We start from the raw sequence: 18828 nt of genomic DNA on the forward strand, positions 1-18828 counted from the left end.
GAGTTTGAATGTTAATAAGGACCGTGTTCAATTAATAATAACTCCTACATTAAGTCTTGAATTTTCTCTTGTCTGAGAGAGAAGAAGGAGGAGGAGGAGGAGGGATGGATTATTTATTTATTTTTTCTTTTCCCTCCCGCCCGTGGCAAAAGTTTTCTGACGTTCCTGATGATCCTAATTTCTAATTAAAAGGCAGAAACGCTTGCAGGATGCCATTTACTTATCACAGATTCCTCTCAGCCGCTCGAGTGCCAGACGCTTCACGCTCATTTGCATTGCTGAGTTGTGTGTGTGTGTGTGTGTGTGTGTGTGTGTGTGTGTGTGTGTGTGTGAGGTCTCAGTTATGCTCTCATCAAAAATACAACAAATCCTGACTGAAGCCCAGCTGTGCATTAATACAGATCTACAGTGTAGCAGCACTTTATATAAACATCTCACACAGAACACTGTTTTTATTTCCTTCTTCTGCTTTTTACTGCACATAGAATCTTGTAATAATCACAGTAATGTCATTATGTGCCCTTTCTATAGATTTTACCATATAATCCCATATCACACCATATATTCCCATATAATCCCATATCACACCATATATTCCTATATAATCCCATATCACACCATATAATCCCATATCACACCATATAATCCCATATCACACCATATAATCCCATATCACACCATATAATCCATTATAATCCATATCACACCATATAATCCCATATAATCCCATATCACACCATATAATCCATTATAATCCATATCACACCATATAATCCCATATAATCCCATATCACACCATATAATCCATTATAATCCCATATCACACCATATAATCCCATATAATCCCATATCACACCATATAATCCATTATAATCCATATCACACCATATAATCCCATATAATCCATTATAATCCATATCACACCATATAATCCCATATCACACCATATAATCCATTATAATCCATATCACACCATATAATCCCATATAATCCCATATCACACCATATAATCCATTATAATCCATATCACACCATATAATCCCATATAATCCCATATCACACCATATAATCCATTATAATCCCATATCACACCATATAATCCATTATAATCCATATCACACCATATAATCCCATATAATCCATTATAATCCATATCACACCATATAATCCCATATCACACTATATAATCCCATATCACACCATATAATCCCATATAATCCCATATAATCCCATATCACACTATATAATCCCATATCACACCATATAATCCATTATAATCCATATCACACCATATAATCCCATATAATCCCATATCACACTATATAAATCCATATCACACCATATAATCCCATATCACACTATATAATCCCATATCACACTATATAATCCCATATCACACCATATAATCCCATATCACACCATATCACACCATATAATCCCATATCACACCATATAATCCCATATCACACCATATAATCCCATCATATAATCCCATATAATCCCATATCACACCATATAATCCCATATCACACCGATACTACACTCCTCCTCTATACTACTCCTCCTCTACACTCCTCTATACTCGTGTTCTACAATGCTCTTCTACACTCCTCCTCTACAATTTTCTACACTTTTCTTTTACACTCCTCCTCTACACTCCTTCTCCAACTGGGGTCCTGGAGCAAGAACTCACTATGAACACGTCTCCTTTCACTGGAGCCACAGCAGAACCGGCCACATATAATCATCTCTTTCAGAAAGCATCGATATTCACCTCATAGTACGACTGCAGGTGCATTTTTTTTTTGTGCATCACGCTTTTCCTGAGGATTTGAAACGAGGGCAAATTGTTTGGGGTTTTTTTTGTGTGCAAATTCGCAAAAGAATAAATGGTTCATGAACCATTCTTTCTTTTTGCCACCTTTTCCTCACGGTGTCCAGGTTCTCTTCAAAAGTCCGTCTTGTAAACGTACACGTACGTGCGACCAAATAAATTTTTTGTCAGCCGTTTAAAGAATAAAAAACAGCGAATAACTAGTGTGCCCTCTGACCGTCCAATCAAAAGACGGGAAGATGTTGAAGTTACCGGACGCCTGCTAGATAGCCTCGGCGACTCCAGCTCGCAAGATGATTGGTTAAAAACAACTAGGATTTTACAGCATGTGATATAACAATCTGCAATCTGATCAGATAAAAACATAAACAGCACATCTGAGAGAAACGCAATGAAAAAGAGCTTTTTATATATATATATATATATATATATATATACAAATTAAATTATATTCAAGTTGCTAGCACTTTTTAATAATCCCTAAAGTATTAATAGCGTTTCATTAACTCATAATCTCATAAACTGAAGTCACTTGATGCTCCTTAGATCCCAAAACAATTAGAAAATAAAATAAAATAATCATTTTATTAACACACACTTCGTACGTAATCACAATTAATAATGTCGTCGTTTTGTCGTTTCTGTTTAACGGATCACCGGTGACGTGGAGACGCAGGTATTTTACGAGTTAAAGACTAATTAATTATTCGATAAAAAATGACACAAACGAGATATTTGTGATTATTTATTTAATTATTATTATTATTATTTTTTTTTTTTACTCAAATTACAGGAAGGAAAAAACTTTGAAAAACTTCTCTCTCTCTCTCCTCAAGACGTTGGAGGTGTTATTTGCTTTTCCACACCGAATACAATTCTGATGCAACCTTGTGTAAATACACAGCTTCTCCTGTGTGTGTGTGTGTGTGTGTGTGTGTGTGTGTGTGTGTGTGTGTGTGTCGGTGTCGGTGTCGTCTCGTCGTGTGTTGCCAGAGCACATGCCATGCTGACAAGCTGCAGATCACTAAGTGAAACAAAACACTCTTTATTAATTCAGGAACCCCTCCTTTCTCTCTCTCTCTCTCTCTCTCTCTCTCTCTCTCTCTCTCTCTCTCTCTCTCTCTCTCTCTCTCTCTCTCTCTCTCTCTCTCTTACTTTCTCTTTCTCCCGCTTGCTCACTCTTTCCCTTTTCTTTTTTGACACACACACACACACACACACTCTTACACACACACACACACACACACACACACACACACACACACACACACACACACACACACAATCCCTTTAAATCCCCCTGTTTGAGGCAATAAGGGGCTCTTCTTCTGATTCCAAGTCTTTTATCCAAACAGTGATCACTGGATGAAGCCAAAACACTAGGATTCGTTCGTTTGTTCGCTCGCTCACTCAGTGTGTGTGTGTGTGTTGTGTATTTTGTGTGCACGGCATCATCTGTCCCCTGTCTGTTTATTCCTCAGCTCTATCTTCATTGTACTTACATTTTTCAATAATACACCACTACTTTCTTTTTTTTTTCTTTCTTTCTTTCGTTCGTTCGTTCGTTCGTTCGTTTTCTCTCTCTCTCTCTCTCTCTCTCTCTCTCTCTCTCTCTCTCTCTCTCTCTCTCTCTCTCTCCTCCACTATTAGCTCGGTTTTGTGAGTTCGCCTGGTCCTCTCTTGAATCGCTGACCTGAAATATAATTGCAGTCATCATGTGACTTGGTACACACACACACACACACACACACACACACACACACACACACACACACACACACACACACACACACAATACAGACTGGATGAAATATTCATGAGAGCGTTGTGTTCGGAGGCCAGCTGTGCGGAGGAGGGAGACACCGAAGCGAGCGAGGTTAGAGCAGAGAAGAGAGGACCTGGACTTCATTAGGCCTTCAGAGCAACCACAAGCACCATCAAAGGGAAATACTTTCCTAGAATGTCAAGTGCGCGAGCCGATTCCTCTCTGTGTGTGTGTGTGTGTGTGTGTGTGTGTGTGTGTGTGTGTGTGTGTGTTTAGTGGGGCGGTCAGCTGAGTGTATTTTGTGTGTGTGTCTGTATGACAAACACGTGGTGGTGTCAGCCCGGCTGTCAGATGCAGAGTTGATTAATGAGGATCTGGAAATGGTTTTGCATGCATATCTCTTCTCATTTTTTGCTCTCATGTGTACACACACACACACACACACACACACACACACACACACACACACACATTGTGAGAACATTTCTATACCATTAAGACTAAGTCTGAGAACATACAGGAATATAACTAGCTCTGGAAATAAACCCCACAATGCATTGCGAGCGTGTCCGTGGCCTACTAGGGACCATAATTTAGATTAATACGGGTTTTCATATGCTGCTGTTCTGAAATTCACCCGTAGGCGGCAGTGCTTCCCAAATTGCTGCGAAAATGTTGAAACACTAAATAAAGAGTAATTGTACGTTAAAGTGCATGCATATTTATTTATTTTTTACATGTAACCCATGTTTCCTGTTGTTTTTTTGTTACAGTTTAATACAAAGGTATTAAGATTTGAATCTATTTTATTATTATTCATTTATTTGTTTTTTTATTTTATAAAAAAAAGTGATGCAGCCCAAATTATAACCCAATCCGATAGCATACGAGACTAGTTTTGTGACATGCCAATAGATGGCAGCACGAGGCTGCATGCACAGTCACTGGGAGCGCCGACCTTCATTAATCAGCATGCCAGGAGACATCGTCCTGTGTCCTGTGTAGAGACGTCTGCTATTCCGACCACGTGGGTTTCTCGCCGGAAACAATACAATTAGTTTTTCCTTGTAATTGAGACTTTGTGAGAAAGAAACCTTGAGAGGAACCTGGCTCAAGAGGAAACCTCATCCTCACCACCGAATGTCTGTTCATTACAGTTCATCGTTGTTGAGGTGATTAAACGCAGCCTGTGGTTCTGAGCCATTTGTAGTAGACTGTTGATATAAATTACATTCCTCAAAGTTCTTGTGTTCATGGATTTCATGGTTCCCCATGCAGTTGATGCAAAACCATCCCCAGCTTCACAGAGTGTCCTCCAATCGAACACAACTCCATCCACAGGCAGGAACGAACCAAAGAACTACACTGGTCACCAGCACCTCAGGAGCATGTTATAAAGATCCCAAAAGGCAAAGAAACAAACGTCGTCATCTACCTCTTTAAGAAACCTTTTTTTAATCAAGTTGATCCAAATTGAATCCTAAGGTTTATATATCTGAACGTAGCCATAGAAGCTGGCATGGAGTCGAGTGCACCCCGGGCCTCCTCACTTCACTTCGTACCTTACTTTGAGGCTGAAAGAGCGCACTCTACAACCTGGTGAAACATCTTCCCAGAACAGTGGAGGTTATTATAAGAGCAAATGGGGCCTCAAAGTGCAATGGTATGTTCATATCCATATAAGTGAAATCTTGGAACGAATCTACTTGGCCATAATCTTGGCCACAGAGCCACGGAGTTCACCCAGCTGGCACGTACACACGTCAAGCGAAGCCTCCACACGTTCTTCCCCTCCACCATCACGCCATATTGTTAGTGGACGCCAGCCGAACGTCGTCTCCGCTGGACGTATTCCGAAGCCTTTAACGTCCTGACGAACACCTTTTCAGGCTTTTCCTTCGAAACACCAACCACCTCAGCTATTAAAGCGACTCGGGCCCCAAGACATCTGTCCAAACATGTCTGCAAAGGTTTGAAACAACAAACCTCGCTGTACTTTTATTACACCAGAAACAAGTGCAGTTGTTCAAACCAGGGCAAATTCATTATCGGGTTTCTCCTCGCTTTTTTTTCTCCCAACACCATCATTTGTTTTTCTATAAAACTCCTTTTGCCAAAACATCTCTCTTTTTAATTAAATTCACAAGTTGACGCAATTTTGCTCTCTGTTAGAATTGGGGGTCGAGGACGCAAACCTTTTTTTTTTCTCTTTCTGCCCCTTTGAGTTTGTCAAAAAAAAAGCCATGAAATTAATAAAAAAAAAAAAGATACATAAATCCTCGTTTTTGCAGGATGCTTTTTCGCGTCGTGTTTGCTTTTCCTCCGTCGCTATTAATTATCATTTAACGACTTAACCTCGGTTCTCGGGTTGCTACGACAACCAGTCCCCCGAAGGGATGCAAAAAAAAATCCCAGATTCTCTGCTTCGCTGATAAACAGGTTTATTGTTTCTTTGCCTTTCGGGATCTTTATCACCTCGAGGCACGAGTCCCAAAAATACAAAAACAAAAAAAAAACGTGCACAGTTGACGGAATATTGATGGCGGTTTGTTTTTGTTTTTGTTTTTTTCTTTTTTCCTTCCCCCCAAAGTGATTGGGGGTGGGGGGGGTTGTGGGGTTTGAATGAATGGTGACTATTTATCAAATCCGTCAGTGTTTAATTGAATGTGAAATGAGGGTATAGGCACATCGAGCTTTTTCATTGAGCTGTCAGGACGTGATGAATGGATCGAGTTTGCGGAATGCCCATCTCCGCTGTCATTTATCAGCGCTCGGCTCGCGCAGGCTTCACAGCGGCCGCCGTGACAGATAAGGAAAGTTTTTGAGCGAAATTAGCTCGGAATATCGTTCTAATGAGGTCGTTATTTATTTTCAGAAAAAATTTTTTTCCCCGTTATTTATTTTTTTGGTTTTAAAGCCGATTCGTTTCTTAATGCGCGTCATAAATAATTATAAAACGCAGAATTCTGGGCGGAAGTTTCGTTATTTAGAAAGCGGACGATTTTTGATACGTAGTTCGATTTCTCCTCCGCGAAAGGCCGTGGCGCGTCCTGAGAGTCACGCAGAATACGGATTAACCTGGCAGAGGTAGAGCTGCGTCTTCCTGCAGACACAACAGGAAAAAGAACGTCTGGTTTTATTTTGCACTACAAAGGCGTGTTTGTGAAAGGGGCCATGCGTTCGAATTCAAAAGACACTTTGATGATTTGCAGTCTGTCTGAATTGAAGAAATAAAAGTGAACATCGTGTTTGTTTCCAGTGCATCGTGTCGAATCTGATGGAAATCGAGACTGCATCGGAATAGGGGGAATATGATATAATGCATATTCATGATCTGCTCACGTTTTTATTTCTTTCCTTCGACAGATCGAGAACCTGCAGGAGCAGCTGAAGGATAAAGAGAAGCAGATGAGTAGTCTGAAAGAGAGGGTCAAATCCCTGCAGGCTGATACCTCCAACACTGATACAGCTCTCACTACACTCGAGGAGGCACTGGCTGAGAAGGCGAGTACCACACACACACACACACACACACACACACACACACACACACACACACACACACACACACACACACACACACACACACACGGTTCACGAAGGCAGGACTGATGGTAGGGTTGGAGCAGTTTGAAAGTTCTTACGTTATGTGACTACAGGTGTTTCCAAAGTTCATTTCTACATTAAGTCTTCATTTTGCTGTTATAATGGAGCTTCACTCTTCTGGGCAGATGTTCCACTAGATTTTGTGGAGATTTGTGCTCCTTTAAATTCAAGGATGTTAGTAAAAAATGTAAAGTCTGGGACTGCTGTAGGTGAGGACGTGAGGAGGCCTGGGGTGCAGTGTGTTCACATTTATTATTCAACAGGGTTGGAGCTCTATAGCAGGACACGCAAGATCTTCCACACACTTCCAGCTTATGTGAAGTTTATCTTCTTAGACCTGGAAGCATCGTCATGCTGGAACATGTTTTGGGTCTCATACAGTCGTGTGTCTCCAGTGTGTATGAACACTGATCAGGCGTAACATTAAGTGGTAAAGTGAAGAACACTGATGATCTCTTCATCGTGGCACCTGTTAGCAGGTGGATTTATTTATTAGGCAGCAGGTGAACATTTTGTCCCCAAAGTGGATGATCGAAGCAGGAAAAATGGGCGAACGTAAGGTTTCGAGCGAATTTGACAAATTGTGACGTCTAGACGACTGGGTCAGAGTGTCTGCAGCTCTTGTGGGATGTTGCTGGTCTGCAGTGGTCAGTATCTATCAAAAGTGCTGTGAGATAGAGATGACAGTAAAGCTTCTGTAGTGCATCTCCATAGGATTCGGGTAGTTTCGCTCAGAGCTTCAGATTCCTGCACAGTGGCTGAGCTGAAGGTCAAATATACCGTCTGATATACTGTTTTTCAGCAGACTTTTGAATCCCACTCCACAATGCTGCATGAGTCAGTGAATCTGTCTGTAATCTCAGCACCAGACGCTTTCGTACTGAATATTGTAATGTTTTACTGTCTGACAATCTTGAGTCTGATTGGTTGCAGGAGCATGAAGTCCTGAAACTTTAAACCATGCTGTCCCTATTGAAAAACATCAGCAAGGAAACATAGTTTTAGGAAATACACTACATGGATAAAAATATTGGGACATCAGATTATTTCCCCAAACTGTCCCCAAAATGTTGAAGGCACACAATCGTTCATTATGGATTTGGATGCAGGAGGATGAAATTCTTCCATTCACTTGAGACCCAAAACCTGTTCCACTATGGAGCTCCATGAAGATATTTCATTCTTAATGTTCCTAAAAAAGTCTTAAATGTGACTTGGTGTGAAACCTGCAGAAACCCTGAGTAAATGTGATTTTGGAGTAAATATGGTGTGGGTGATATTATTGTTTTGCTGGATTGTAATCACGCTTTGCTCAGAGATGGTCCAAGATTTCTCTCAGGTGCTTCTACGCTAAAACATACATCCCAAAGTAGAATCTGGGTCAAGGAAGTATTTTTTTTTTGCAAATGAGTCTTAAAAAACTGCTAATTAGGTAAAAACAAGACTTGAAACTTCCCAGAAAGAGGCTCAGTGTTTGAAATCAGTAATGTTCAATTCAACCAAAATCAGTTCCCGGTGTTTTCACTTGAGCGGGAACTTAAATCGTTTCTGGAACTAAAACCAGGTTCTGGTTTCTCCTGAAAGGATTCTTTTTATAGTAAAAAAAAAAAGAAAAAAACCCCCAAAACAGCCTTTTGTATCACCTGAAACGAAGCGAGCAGGCTGTTCACTGCAGACTGACCCCTGTAGAGAACTGCAGCGGTCCCAATGCTGGCCATCTCCTGCCTGATGAATATGAATGACTTTGAACCCTGGAGGTTATTAACATCGGTTAAGGTATCTGCGGTCTGGCTCGTAAAAACCTCTTTCCTCCGGCCTCGCATCGCTCGCACACACACACTTGCGCTCTCTCTCTCTCCAGGACTCGAGCCTCCTCTTTCTCTTTCCTCCTCTTCCTCATCTCCCTGAACCAGCGTTGCATCGGCTCAGGGACGGAAATTGAATTTGTCAGCCATCTATTTGGAGAGTGAACATGCCGGTTCCACTCAGAGCAGCTCCAGTACAGCAATCCGGCTCACAAGCGAGTCTCTGTGCTCACTGACGGATGGCAGACGCATTAATACTTATTGAAAAATTTAATTTATCTCTATATATATATTCACTCAAATTGTATTTTTTTCTTTCTGGCCCCATGATACTAGTGTAAGGAAACTGCATCATAATAATATACTATGTAGTATGTTGGACTTCTGATCAGAATGTCGTGAGTTCGAATCCCACTGCTACCAAGCTGCTGTGGCCTTGAGCGAGGCCCTTAAACCTCACCTGCTCAGGTGTGTGAATGAGATAACTGCGAGTCTCTCTCGATAAGGGCCTGCCAAATGCCGTCTAAATGCAAATGGAATAGAAGAACGAGCTGTTATTAAAAAGGTGGACCAAATCAAACTTGATTGTGAGGAGTTTGATGACAGGATGCATTGTCGTTGTGGAGCATCCATTTTATTGCAGACGTGGTTACAAGTTCAGAACACCGCCGGTTGCACAGAAAGATGTCTTCGGTCGGTGCTCCCTGTGACTGTGCATGCAGCCTTGTGCTGCCATCTGTTGGCGTGTTACAAAAGTAGTAACTCATTAACTGGAACACCAGCAGAAGCAAAAAAGAAAGGTGTTTTACAGCACAGTGAAATTCTTTCTTTGCATTTCCCAGCGATTATAGGAAGCTGGGGTCAGCCATGATACAACTCAGCGGATCGCCTCTAGAGGCCGCTCTCGTCTATAACGCAACCAGGAAAAACTATCGGTACGGATTTTTGGCAATAGCTGATAGTTCCAGCAATCGACTACCAGTCGGCCTCTAATGACGACGACCTGCATTTATTTATGAGTTACTGCGTTTCTAATGGCGTACTGCCGTCTGAGACGCATCGAGTCCTTTTGTGTTCTCAACTCTACTTTCCTGTTGGAATATGATGCAAGTCCGCGGCCGTAATCCACACATGCAGCCGGTTACGAGTTTTTCCTATAAATATGATGCAAGTCGTAAAACGATTTTGAAACACGAATAGCGTTCATTTAGAATCTGTAGTTTTGTTTTACTGAAGTAAAAAAAAAAAAGGAAAACACCGTGCACAAAAAAGCCTTCATGCGAAAAACAAAAAACGGATGCTTTTCTTCTGAGGTCCGAGTGAACGGCGAGGTTGATGATGTTTTGTTGTGTGAGCAGGAGCGAATTATCGAGCGCGTGAAAGAGCAGAGAGATCGAGATGAGCGGGAGAAGGGAGAAGAGCTGGAAGCCAGCAAGAAAGAACTGAAGGAGCTGAAGGAGAAACTCAGCCTGCTGCAGGGAGACCTGTCTGACCGTGAGGTAAGATTCATACACACACACACACACACACACACACACACACACACACACACATACACTTCTACCTAAATCATGGCAGTTGCCCGTTCATGGACAATGCTTAAACATTTAAACGTCTCACACACACACGTCCCCATGACTCCAAACTTCTTGAAACTGTTTTCCGAAGGTCTGCTTGTAGCTCGTTTTCTCCGACAGCCCGTTTATATGATTGACACGTAGAACACAACGATGGTTTATAAAAAGCCTTTGATGAGAATTTCAGGCCAGAAATGCTTACGGGACTCCAAGTGTATTGAAACTCATTAGGATTTAAAGATGTTTTTTTTTTTTTTTCTTTCTTCTCACAGTTTGACCATTTAAAAAAAAAAAAAAAAATCCTGCCAGATTTGGGATTTACGCCTCGTATTTAATGACGAAAAACACAATAAAGGCTTCCAGCCTCTATAATTGTTTTATTACTCATGTGTTTTAGTTGCCGTTCTGACTCAATCGACCGCGTGTGTATTTTCAGCATGTGGGTTCGGGAAAAGGAAAAAAAATTAATAAAATTCATTGGATACTAAAAATCGGATCTGAAACTCCGTTTTGTTGTGATTAAGGGGTAATAAAGTGACGGTCACGGTTCGGTCCGATTTCGACACGGTTCGTATTTTAAAACAATTTTAAATAAAACGTCTCCTCGGTTCGAATAAAATATAAAATATATACAAATAAAATGGAATCAATCAAATTAATGCGATACACTTTTTTATTGTTTTGATTAAATTGAATCATTTATTAAAATTGAATGATGAAAAAACGAACATTTTAATTAATGAATTAATCTTAGACCCTATTTGGATATATATTTTTTTTTGTTTAATATTAAATTTTTGAAAGGTAACTGCTCTACTTATTTCAGCATACTATAAACAAGTACCTTCATTCCTTCAGCTCATCTACAAGTTTTTGGTCTCTTGTTTCTCATATTCCTCTTGACAATACTTTAGGGATTTTTTATGAGGTTCAGGTCTGGGGAATTTGCTGGCCAGTCAAGCACACCAACACCATGGTCATTTAACCAACTTTTGGTGTTTTTAGCAGTGTGAGCAGGTGCCAAATCAGCATCTCCATAAAGCTGGTCAGCAGAAGGAAGCATGAAGTGCTCTAAACTTTCTTGGTAAACACGTGCAGTGACTTTGGTTTTCAAAAAAAAGCACAGTGGACCAACAGCAGCACCTCAAATCATCACAGACTGTGGAAACTTAACACTGGACTTCAAGCAACTTTATTATCAAATCCAGATATAATACGAGTAAAACATATCATTAAAAATGTGATTTTCTGAATATGTCCCTGGCATTGTGCAGAGGGCCATTCCAAAAGCGGGCTGTATTTGAACGTGAAACACGTTATTGATGGATAGAACGTACGGGACAGACCGCGTCATTACGATATTTTGAAGCGCAAATTTTGTGTTAGTTTATTTCCTGCGTTTTTTTTCCCCCCAAATGGACCTAATGTCCACATGAATACGTTTTCGCCTGAAAACGCATATTCTTACGTTTTTTTTTGCCTTCCCCGTCCACACGCTCTCCAAAGCAGATACAATTGGAAAACGCCGTTTTCTGCGAAAATTGAAGGCTTTAGAAAAAAGCTACGCTGCATTTTTAGTGGCGACGTTTCGAAACCGCCACAAGGATCGAACGTCTTACGTTACAGTGACGTAAGCGTTTTTTTTCCGGTTTCGGTGCGGATGATTGACTTCCGGGAAACGATTGAAAACTAAACACTGTGGACGCGGAGCGTTTTGAGACGAAAACGCTGGTTTCAGTTTTCGATGGCAGCCTCGCCGCTAATACCCTGGTTTCCATTAACAGCCTCGCGTCCCTCCGTTTTTTTTTTTTTTTGGGTCGCTGTACAGTTTTTCAAGTATTAGATCACCTGATGTAATCTCTCTGTCTCTCTGTCTTTTGCTCTCCGTCCCAGACATCTTTGCTGGATCTGAAGGAGCACGCCTCATCCCTGGCCTCCTCGGGTTTGAAGAAGGACTCCAAGCTGAAGAGCCTGGAGATTGCACTTGAGCAGAAGAAAGAGGAGTGTATCAAACTGGAGAGTCATCTCAAAAAGGTGAGCGAGAACCTGATATGTGAACATCTAGAAATATATATCGCTGTTCTGAATAATGAAGTAGCTTTTTATAATAATATTGGGCTGATATCCTGAACAATTGAAGGTCAAGCATGTGTTTTCAAAAGTCCTGAAACGTATTGATCGTAGGTATTGGGGAAGTGGGAGTTCAGTGGTTAAGGCACTGGGGTACTGATCGCAAGGTTGGGGGTTCAAGCATCAGTATTGCAAAGCTGCTACTCTTGGGGTCCTTGAGCAAGACCCTTAACCCTGTGTGCCCCAGGGGTACTGTATCATGGCTGATCTTTGCTTCCTAACATCGCTGAGGTATGCAAAGAAAGAATTTCACTATGCTGTAATGTACATGTGCCAAGTTAAAAGCCCCTGTTTTTTATTCGGCTTGTACTCCCCTAGAGGTACACTTTCTCGGCAAAAGTATTGGGACACCAAACTCGGTATTAAGACAGCTCCATGAGAATAAGCTTTACATACAATAAATGGAAGATCTACTATTGACTGCACCCCAGACCTCCTCACCTCACCTACATCACTACCTGCATTACAATTAAGCAGTTGAGGGTTCAGTTCGCCGCAGTTCCGGTAGTGCTGCAATTAGATCATATCTTTAGAGCATTAAATATTAAATCAGGGTCCAACAAATGTAAACAGCTTATATTTCAGTTTGTTTAATTTAATTAGTGCCAATTTAATTGATTTCGCAATTCCATCAATATAATAAAAAATTGTATCGCAATAATTAGATTTATTTAATTTGTATACAAAATTTTTTAAACTATTGAACCAAGCAGGCATTTTATTTAAAATTGTTTTAAAATCTAAACCGTTCAAATGTTGATCACAAATATTAAAAATAATAAATTGCGTTAATAAAAAATAAAAAAACGTGACTTAAAAACCGACTAACCGAATTGTAAATGTTGTGTTCCGTTACACCCCTAATATATATATATATATATAAACAGGAGCTACATTGTTTAATAGACGTTATTTAACAATAAATACAATTATAAGTGAATACAAATTACCGCATTCATCTAGAATTAAATTGTAATATCTGTAAAAAGAGGGCGTAGTATAAGTGGAATAAAACACATCAGGATGGGAAATGTTCTTCATCAGGCCGCATCACACCATTGTTATTGATCTCGTTTTCTCCTCTCACTACTTTCATGCCTTTTTCTTTTTTTCCTCATGTGCACCATAATCTTAACGTTCTTGTGATCATCACTTTCTTTCCCGATCTTTTTTATTTTCCTCCCCCCCTTTTTTCCTTCTCTCCTAAAGCACCCTGAGCCTATATCAGGATATTCCTCCAATCTTGTAAGTGCATCCCGATGTCGGAAATCCTGCCTCCTTGTGTGTGTGTGTGTTTGTGTGTGTGTGTGTGTTTGTGTGTGTGTGTGTGTGTTTGTGTGTGTGTGTGTGTTTGTGTGTGTGTGTGTACGCCTGGCTGCCAAAGGAATCTTCCAAATCTGTGAGTTGTAATGCTCCTCTTGCATGAGCTCCAGGCCTATCTGATGTTTGTTTTTGTACACACACACACACACACACACACACACACACACACACACACACACACACACACACACACAAAGGAAGTGAGAGAGATTTCAGCTTTGCCCCGTGTTTTTGAGTCCTACCTGCATGAGCTCATCTTTTATCTAAAGCTTCACGCTGATTCGGGTTCAGTTCCTAAGGAGAACCAAACCTGTGCTTCTGTACACAGTGTCTGCTCCATGAATGCTTTACATGGATTGAAGCGGAAGATCTCCTGCTTTAGGTCTCCAACTCTATTGAATTTTACTAACACCTTTGTCTCTGAACGAGCACCAGATCTAGTAGAACATCTTTCCAGAAGAGAGGAGGATATTATAAGAGGACTATAATGTGGAATTGGTCAGGTGTCCACAAACTTTTTGTCCTTATAGCATATCTGCCCTGTATCTATTCACACCACACAGATCCTATTTATCAACGCTGTATTGTGTGTCCACCGTAAAGACGGCGTTTAAAATCTGTCATTTCCCAGCACTGGAAAAGGTTTGTGGGAAATTCAGTCCTGCACAGTGGCGGATTATGTTTCTTGGTGCTCAGTGGCTTTGTGGACGCGTCCAGATGCCGTTCCCGTGGTCCAAAAGCAATGAAAAGTGTTGGCGGCGCGCTCGATCGCTCACACAGGTCTCGTAAAAAACGTGTACGCGATAACGCGATGACAGCGTCTGGGTACGAGACGCTATAACACGGAGCTCTCGTGTTATAAGACGTGGCCCAGCGGCGCACACACTGAGACGCCGAGAAGTTAACCACCGAAAATATTTCAATTGGCGTAAATATTCACGCTCGTTACAGCTCTGTGGTTAAGGCTCTGGGTTACTGAGCGAAAGGTCGGGGTTCAAGCTTTGGTATCGCCAAGCTGCCACTTTTGGGCCCTTGAGCAAGGCCCTAAACCTCTCTGTGCTCCAGGGGGCACCGTATCATGGCCCCTTCTGAGCAAGCTGGGATATGCGAAAAAAAAGAATTTCACTGTGCTGTAATGAATGTGACTAATAAAGGTCTATTCTTCTTTAATTTGAATCACAGATGACCTGTGTGTGTGTGTGTGTGTGTGTGTGTGTGTGTGTGTGTGTGTGTGTGTGTTAGGGCTGAAACGATTTCCAGAGTGACTCAAGTAATTCGAATACAAAATTGTATCGAGGCAAAAGATTTGCCTTGATGCTTCTTTCATTCCATTTAACTAAGCACCGTGTTTCCCCACGGACCGTTATTGCTGACGCACCACCCGATAAACTCTTGAGCGATCTGGGTAGAGTGGAGGTTATTATAATGCACACACACGTTTGTCCATTTAGTGTATGTACTCATTTACTTTTCACACTTCATGGTACAATTTGCTCCATGTTTGCACTTTTTTAAATACTCGTTTCTGTCTGCGCGTGTTGTGTGTGTGTGGGTGTGTGTGTGCGCGTGCGCGTGCGCATGTATGACTTTTGCATATGTGCTGAACCCGGCATCCGATTTACTCCAGAAGTTCTTGATGATAGCTGCAGAGTTATGCGTACTCAATAAATGTTTACGGCTATATAATACATTTTCTTCCAGACTGCAAACCCAAAACACACGCACACACACACTCACGCACACACACGCCGCCTCAGGTGTACGTCTGAAAGTCCTCGCCTTGTCTCGGTGGTTAGTGTGGAAACTTCCTCAACTTTCTCCTCAGAATGGCAATTAATACACACGCTGTGGACAAAAAGTATTTGCACCCCTGACTTTCCCAGCCATATGCGCTTCTTCCCCAAACTGTTACCATAAATTTGGAGGCACAAAATTGTTCGTTTTTGGATGCATTAAATCATGCCTTTAACTTGGAGACCCGAACCTGTCTCCTCCTTTGAGCTCTGATCTCATTCCTATTGAACATGATAAATGTGAACGCTGACTGCACCCGCAGACCTCCTCACCTTCTCACCTACATCACTACCTGACCTTACTAACACCCTTCCAACATCTTACCTGAAGAGTGGAAGTTATTATAACATCAAATCAGGACTGGGAATGGGATGTTTAAACAGATACACATGGTCAGGTGTCTACAAACATTTGTTTATTCAAATTTGTTCATTCATTGTATTGTTTTTTTTTTTGATTGTTTTTATAGAATAGGTCATTTGCAACGTATTTTATTTGTTGATTATTATTATTACTACTGCTGTTTATTTTTAAATATTGTTATTCAGGATAAGAAACAGGACAACCATATTCATATGAAGACCGTGTGGCCTCGGAGCCTGATCGCTGCAGGAGTGTTTAATTTATCTGGCATCGGTTTAGCACACTTTTTTTTTTTCTGTTTGCATTTGGGTTGTTGTGATGTCATCTGATGCAGTGGCAAGGAAGGCATTAGTCTAATAAACACACACACACACACACGCGCGCACGCACACACACACACACACACACACACACACACACACACACACACACACACACACACACACACCTGACACTGCCCAGGCTTAGGCCAGACGTTAGCACTCGCAAGTCCCATATGGAGCCAAACGCTACTTTTATTAATTTCTCATAAAAAATTTTTTTTAAAAGGCAGCTGTATCGTAGCGTTAACCTCTGACCCCGTGGTGTGTGTTGTGTTTAGGCTCAGACGGCGGCTGCGGAGGCTCAGGCAAACACGGAGCAGTCAGAGCGAATCAGCGCACTCGAACAGGAGGTGCAGCGCCACAGAGAGGATGCCGGGAAATCCCAGGCCGAAGTGGACCGTCTGCTGGAGATCCTCCGAGAGATGGAGAATGAGAAGAACGACAAAGACCGCAAGATCAGCGAACTGGAGAGGTACACACTTATACACCGTGGATGTATATAGGTCACGCAGGCTTTTTAAGAAATGACGTGTGTGTAAGTAAGGTTGATTTGCATATCCGTATCGCTGGCTCTGAGAAAACATCTCAGATCCTTCAGGTGCACATCGATGCTGTCAGAAAGACTTCTGGTATTCATGTGCAATTTTTTATCGCTCTTGTCGTCATGGTAACGAATAAGCGCTCCATCCAAAGTGTAGCGAACGACACACATTATAAAAAAAATTGTTTCCGTTTTTTTCATTCATGATCGCAGATAAGCAGAGCAATATTTACAGCATCACAATAATATCAATAAAATAAAATATAAAGATTTTTTTAAAATGTAATTATATCAGTTCCAAGTCCCTTCTTGAAAATGACGTATTAGAAGTCGAACGATTTATCATTTTTCTCCGATTAATCGGCACCGACAGTAGATCAGCCATCCGCAAAAATCCACTCTGATAGTTTTTCCGGGCTGCTGTCATTACAAGAGCAGCCTCTAGAGGTGAATCACTGATGCAACGCGATGTCTGTTTGTGCACGTGAGACTGCGCGCTGCCATATTATGTTTAATTGTTATAATTGATTAATTATTCTATTTTTTTTATCAATACAATTTTAAATCAGTTATCGGCACGTACGATCCAACCATGGTATCGGGAAAATCCGGTATTTATAATACTGAAATGGTAGCCCTCTCCTCCAAGTGTGTTCATCTGCTCTGGATACACATGCTTCAAAAGAAACACCTGACAGCTTTCACCCTTTCTAGCTGGTATCTTCGATATGACCGTGAAGATCTACACTTATATGTGCAAAGATTTTTGAAACCTCGACTTGAACTAGGAGATTCAAACCTGTTCCAGCATGACAATGCCCCTGTGAACAAAACCTGCTCCACGAAGATCTGCTTTACATGGTTTGCAGTGAAAGATCTCCTGCGATAGAGCTCCAACCCTATTGAACATGATGAATGTGAACGCTGACTGCACCCCAGGTCTCCTCATTTTACCTACATCACTACCTGACTTTACTAACTCCGTTGTGTTTATATGAGCCCAAATCTCAATAAAGATCTAGTAGAACATCTAGCGGAGGTTATTCTCACAGCAAATTGGTGTGGAATGGAATGCTCAGAAGGCATCTCATGATCTGGTGTATGGAATTCAAACCTCTGTGTAACCACAGCACATGTGGATCCGTGAGCAGCTTGTGGATTCTTTCAGCTCTAACATCTTTCTCGACATCTCGTACGTTATGGCGTCACTGTTTCGGCGCTCCGGTTCCTTTGTTGTGGATAAATCGTGAAAACCGAGACGTGTTTTATTTTTTTTTTTAATAACACCCAAACTTTTACGCTCAGCTGTGTCTAAAAGAGAACTGGCGTCAACATCTCCGACTAATTCTTCAAATCCACAGAAACACGCCACAGTCCTGTACAGCTCGGAGTCCTTGACTCTGAATCGCAGCATGAGCCCCGAGTTTGCGGAGTATCCGCTTTCCTGGCGGCTCTCGCTTAAGGGTGTGTGATTTTGCCCTGCAGGGACGGAGCTCGAGCTGCGAGAAACCGACTGCGGGCTCTCAGACTTGTGGAACACCTACTACTTTACACAGCCTCAGAATTACTCTTCATGAACTGTTAGGAGGATTTGCCGTATGTGTGTCTACTTGTGTAAGGAATAGCATCTACAGTACGCATGTGTGTGTGTGTGTGTGTGTGTGTGTGTGTGTGTGTGTGTGTGTGTGTGTGTGTTTCTAAGTGTCTGTGAAATTTTATTTGAGATATTCACATAAAAGTTTAAGAACACCTGACGTTTCTAGCCAT

General features: G+C 41.4%; 1 protein-coding gene across 1 annotated transcript in view; it reads left to right on the forward strand.

The window, feature by feature from the left end:
- The window catches only part of erc1b (ELKS/RAB6-interacting/CAST family member 1b), a 186880-nt gene that overhangs the window by 36361 nt on the left and 131691 nt on the right, over positions 1-18828 (forward strand). The window contains exons 9-12 of the mRNA XM_083527937.1: positions 6966-7103; positions 10369-10509; positions 12481-12621; positions 16799-16992. Coding sequence (XP_083384063.1) covers positions 6966-7103; positions 10369-10509; positions 12481-12621; positions 16799-16992 — 614 coding nt within the window. The remainder of the gene's footprint in view (positions 1-6965; positions 7104-10368; positions 10510-12480; positions 12622-16798; positions 16993-18828) is intronic.

The sequence above is a fragment of the Silurus aristotelis genome (assembly GCF_946808225.1).
Source record: "Silurus aristotelis genome assembly, chromosome: 24".
Classification (NCBI taxonomy): Eukaryota; Metazoa; Chordata; class Actinopteri; order Siluriformes; family Siluridae; genus Silurus; species Silurus aristotelis.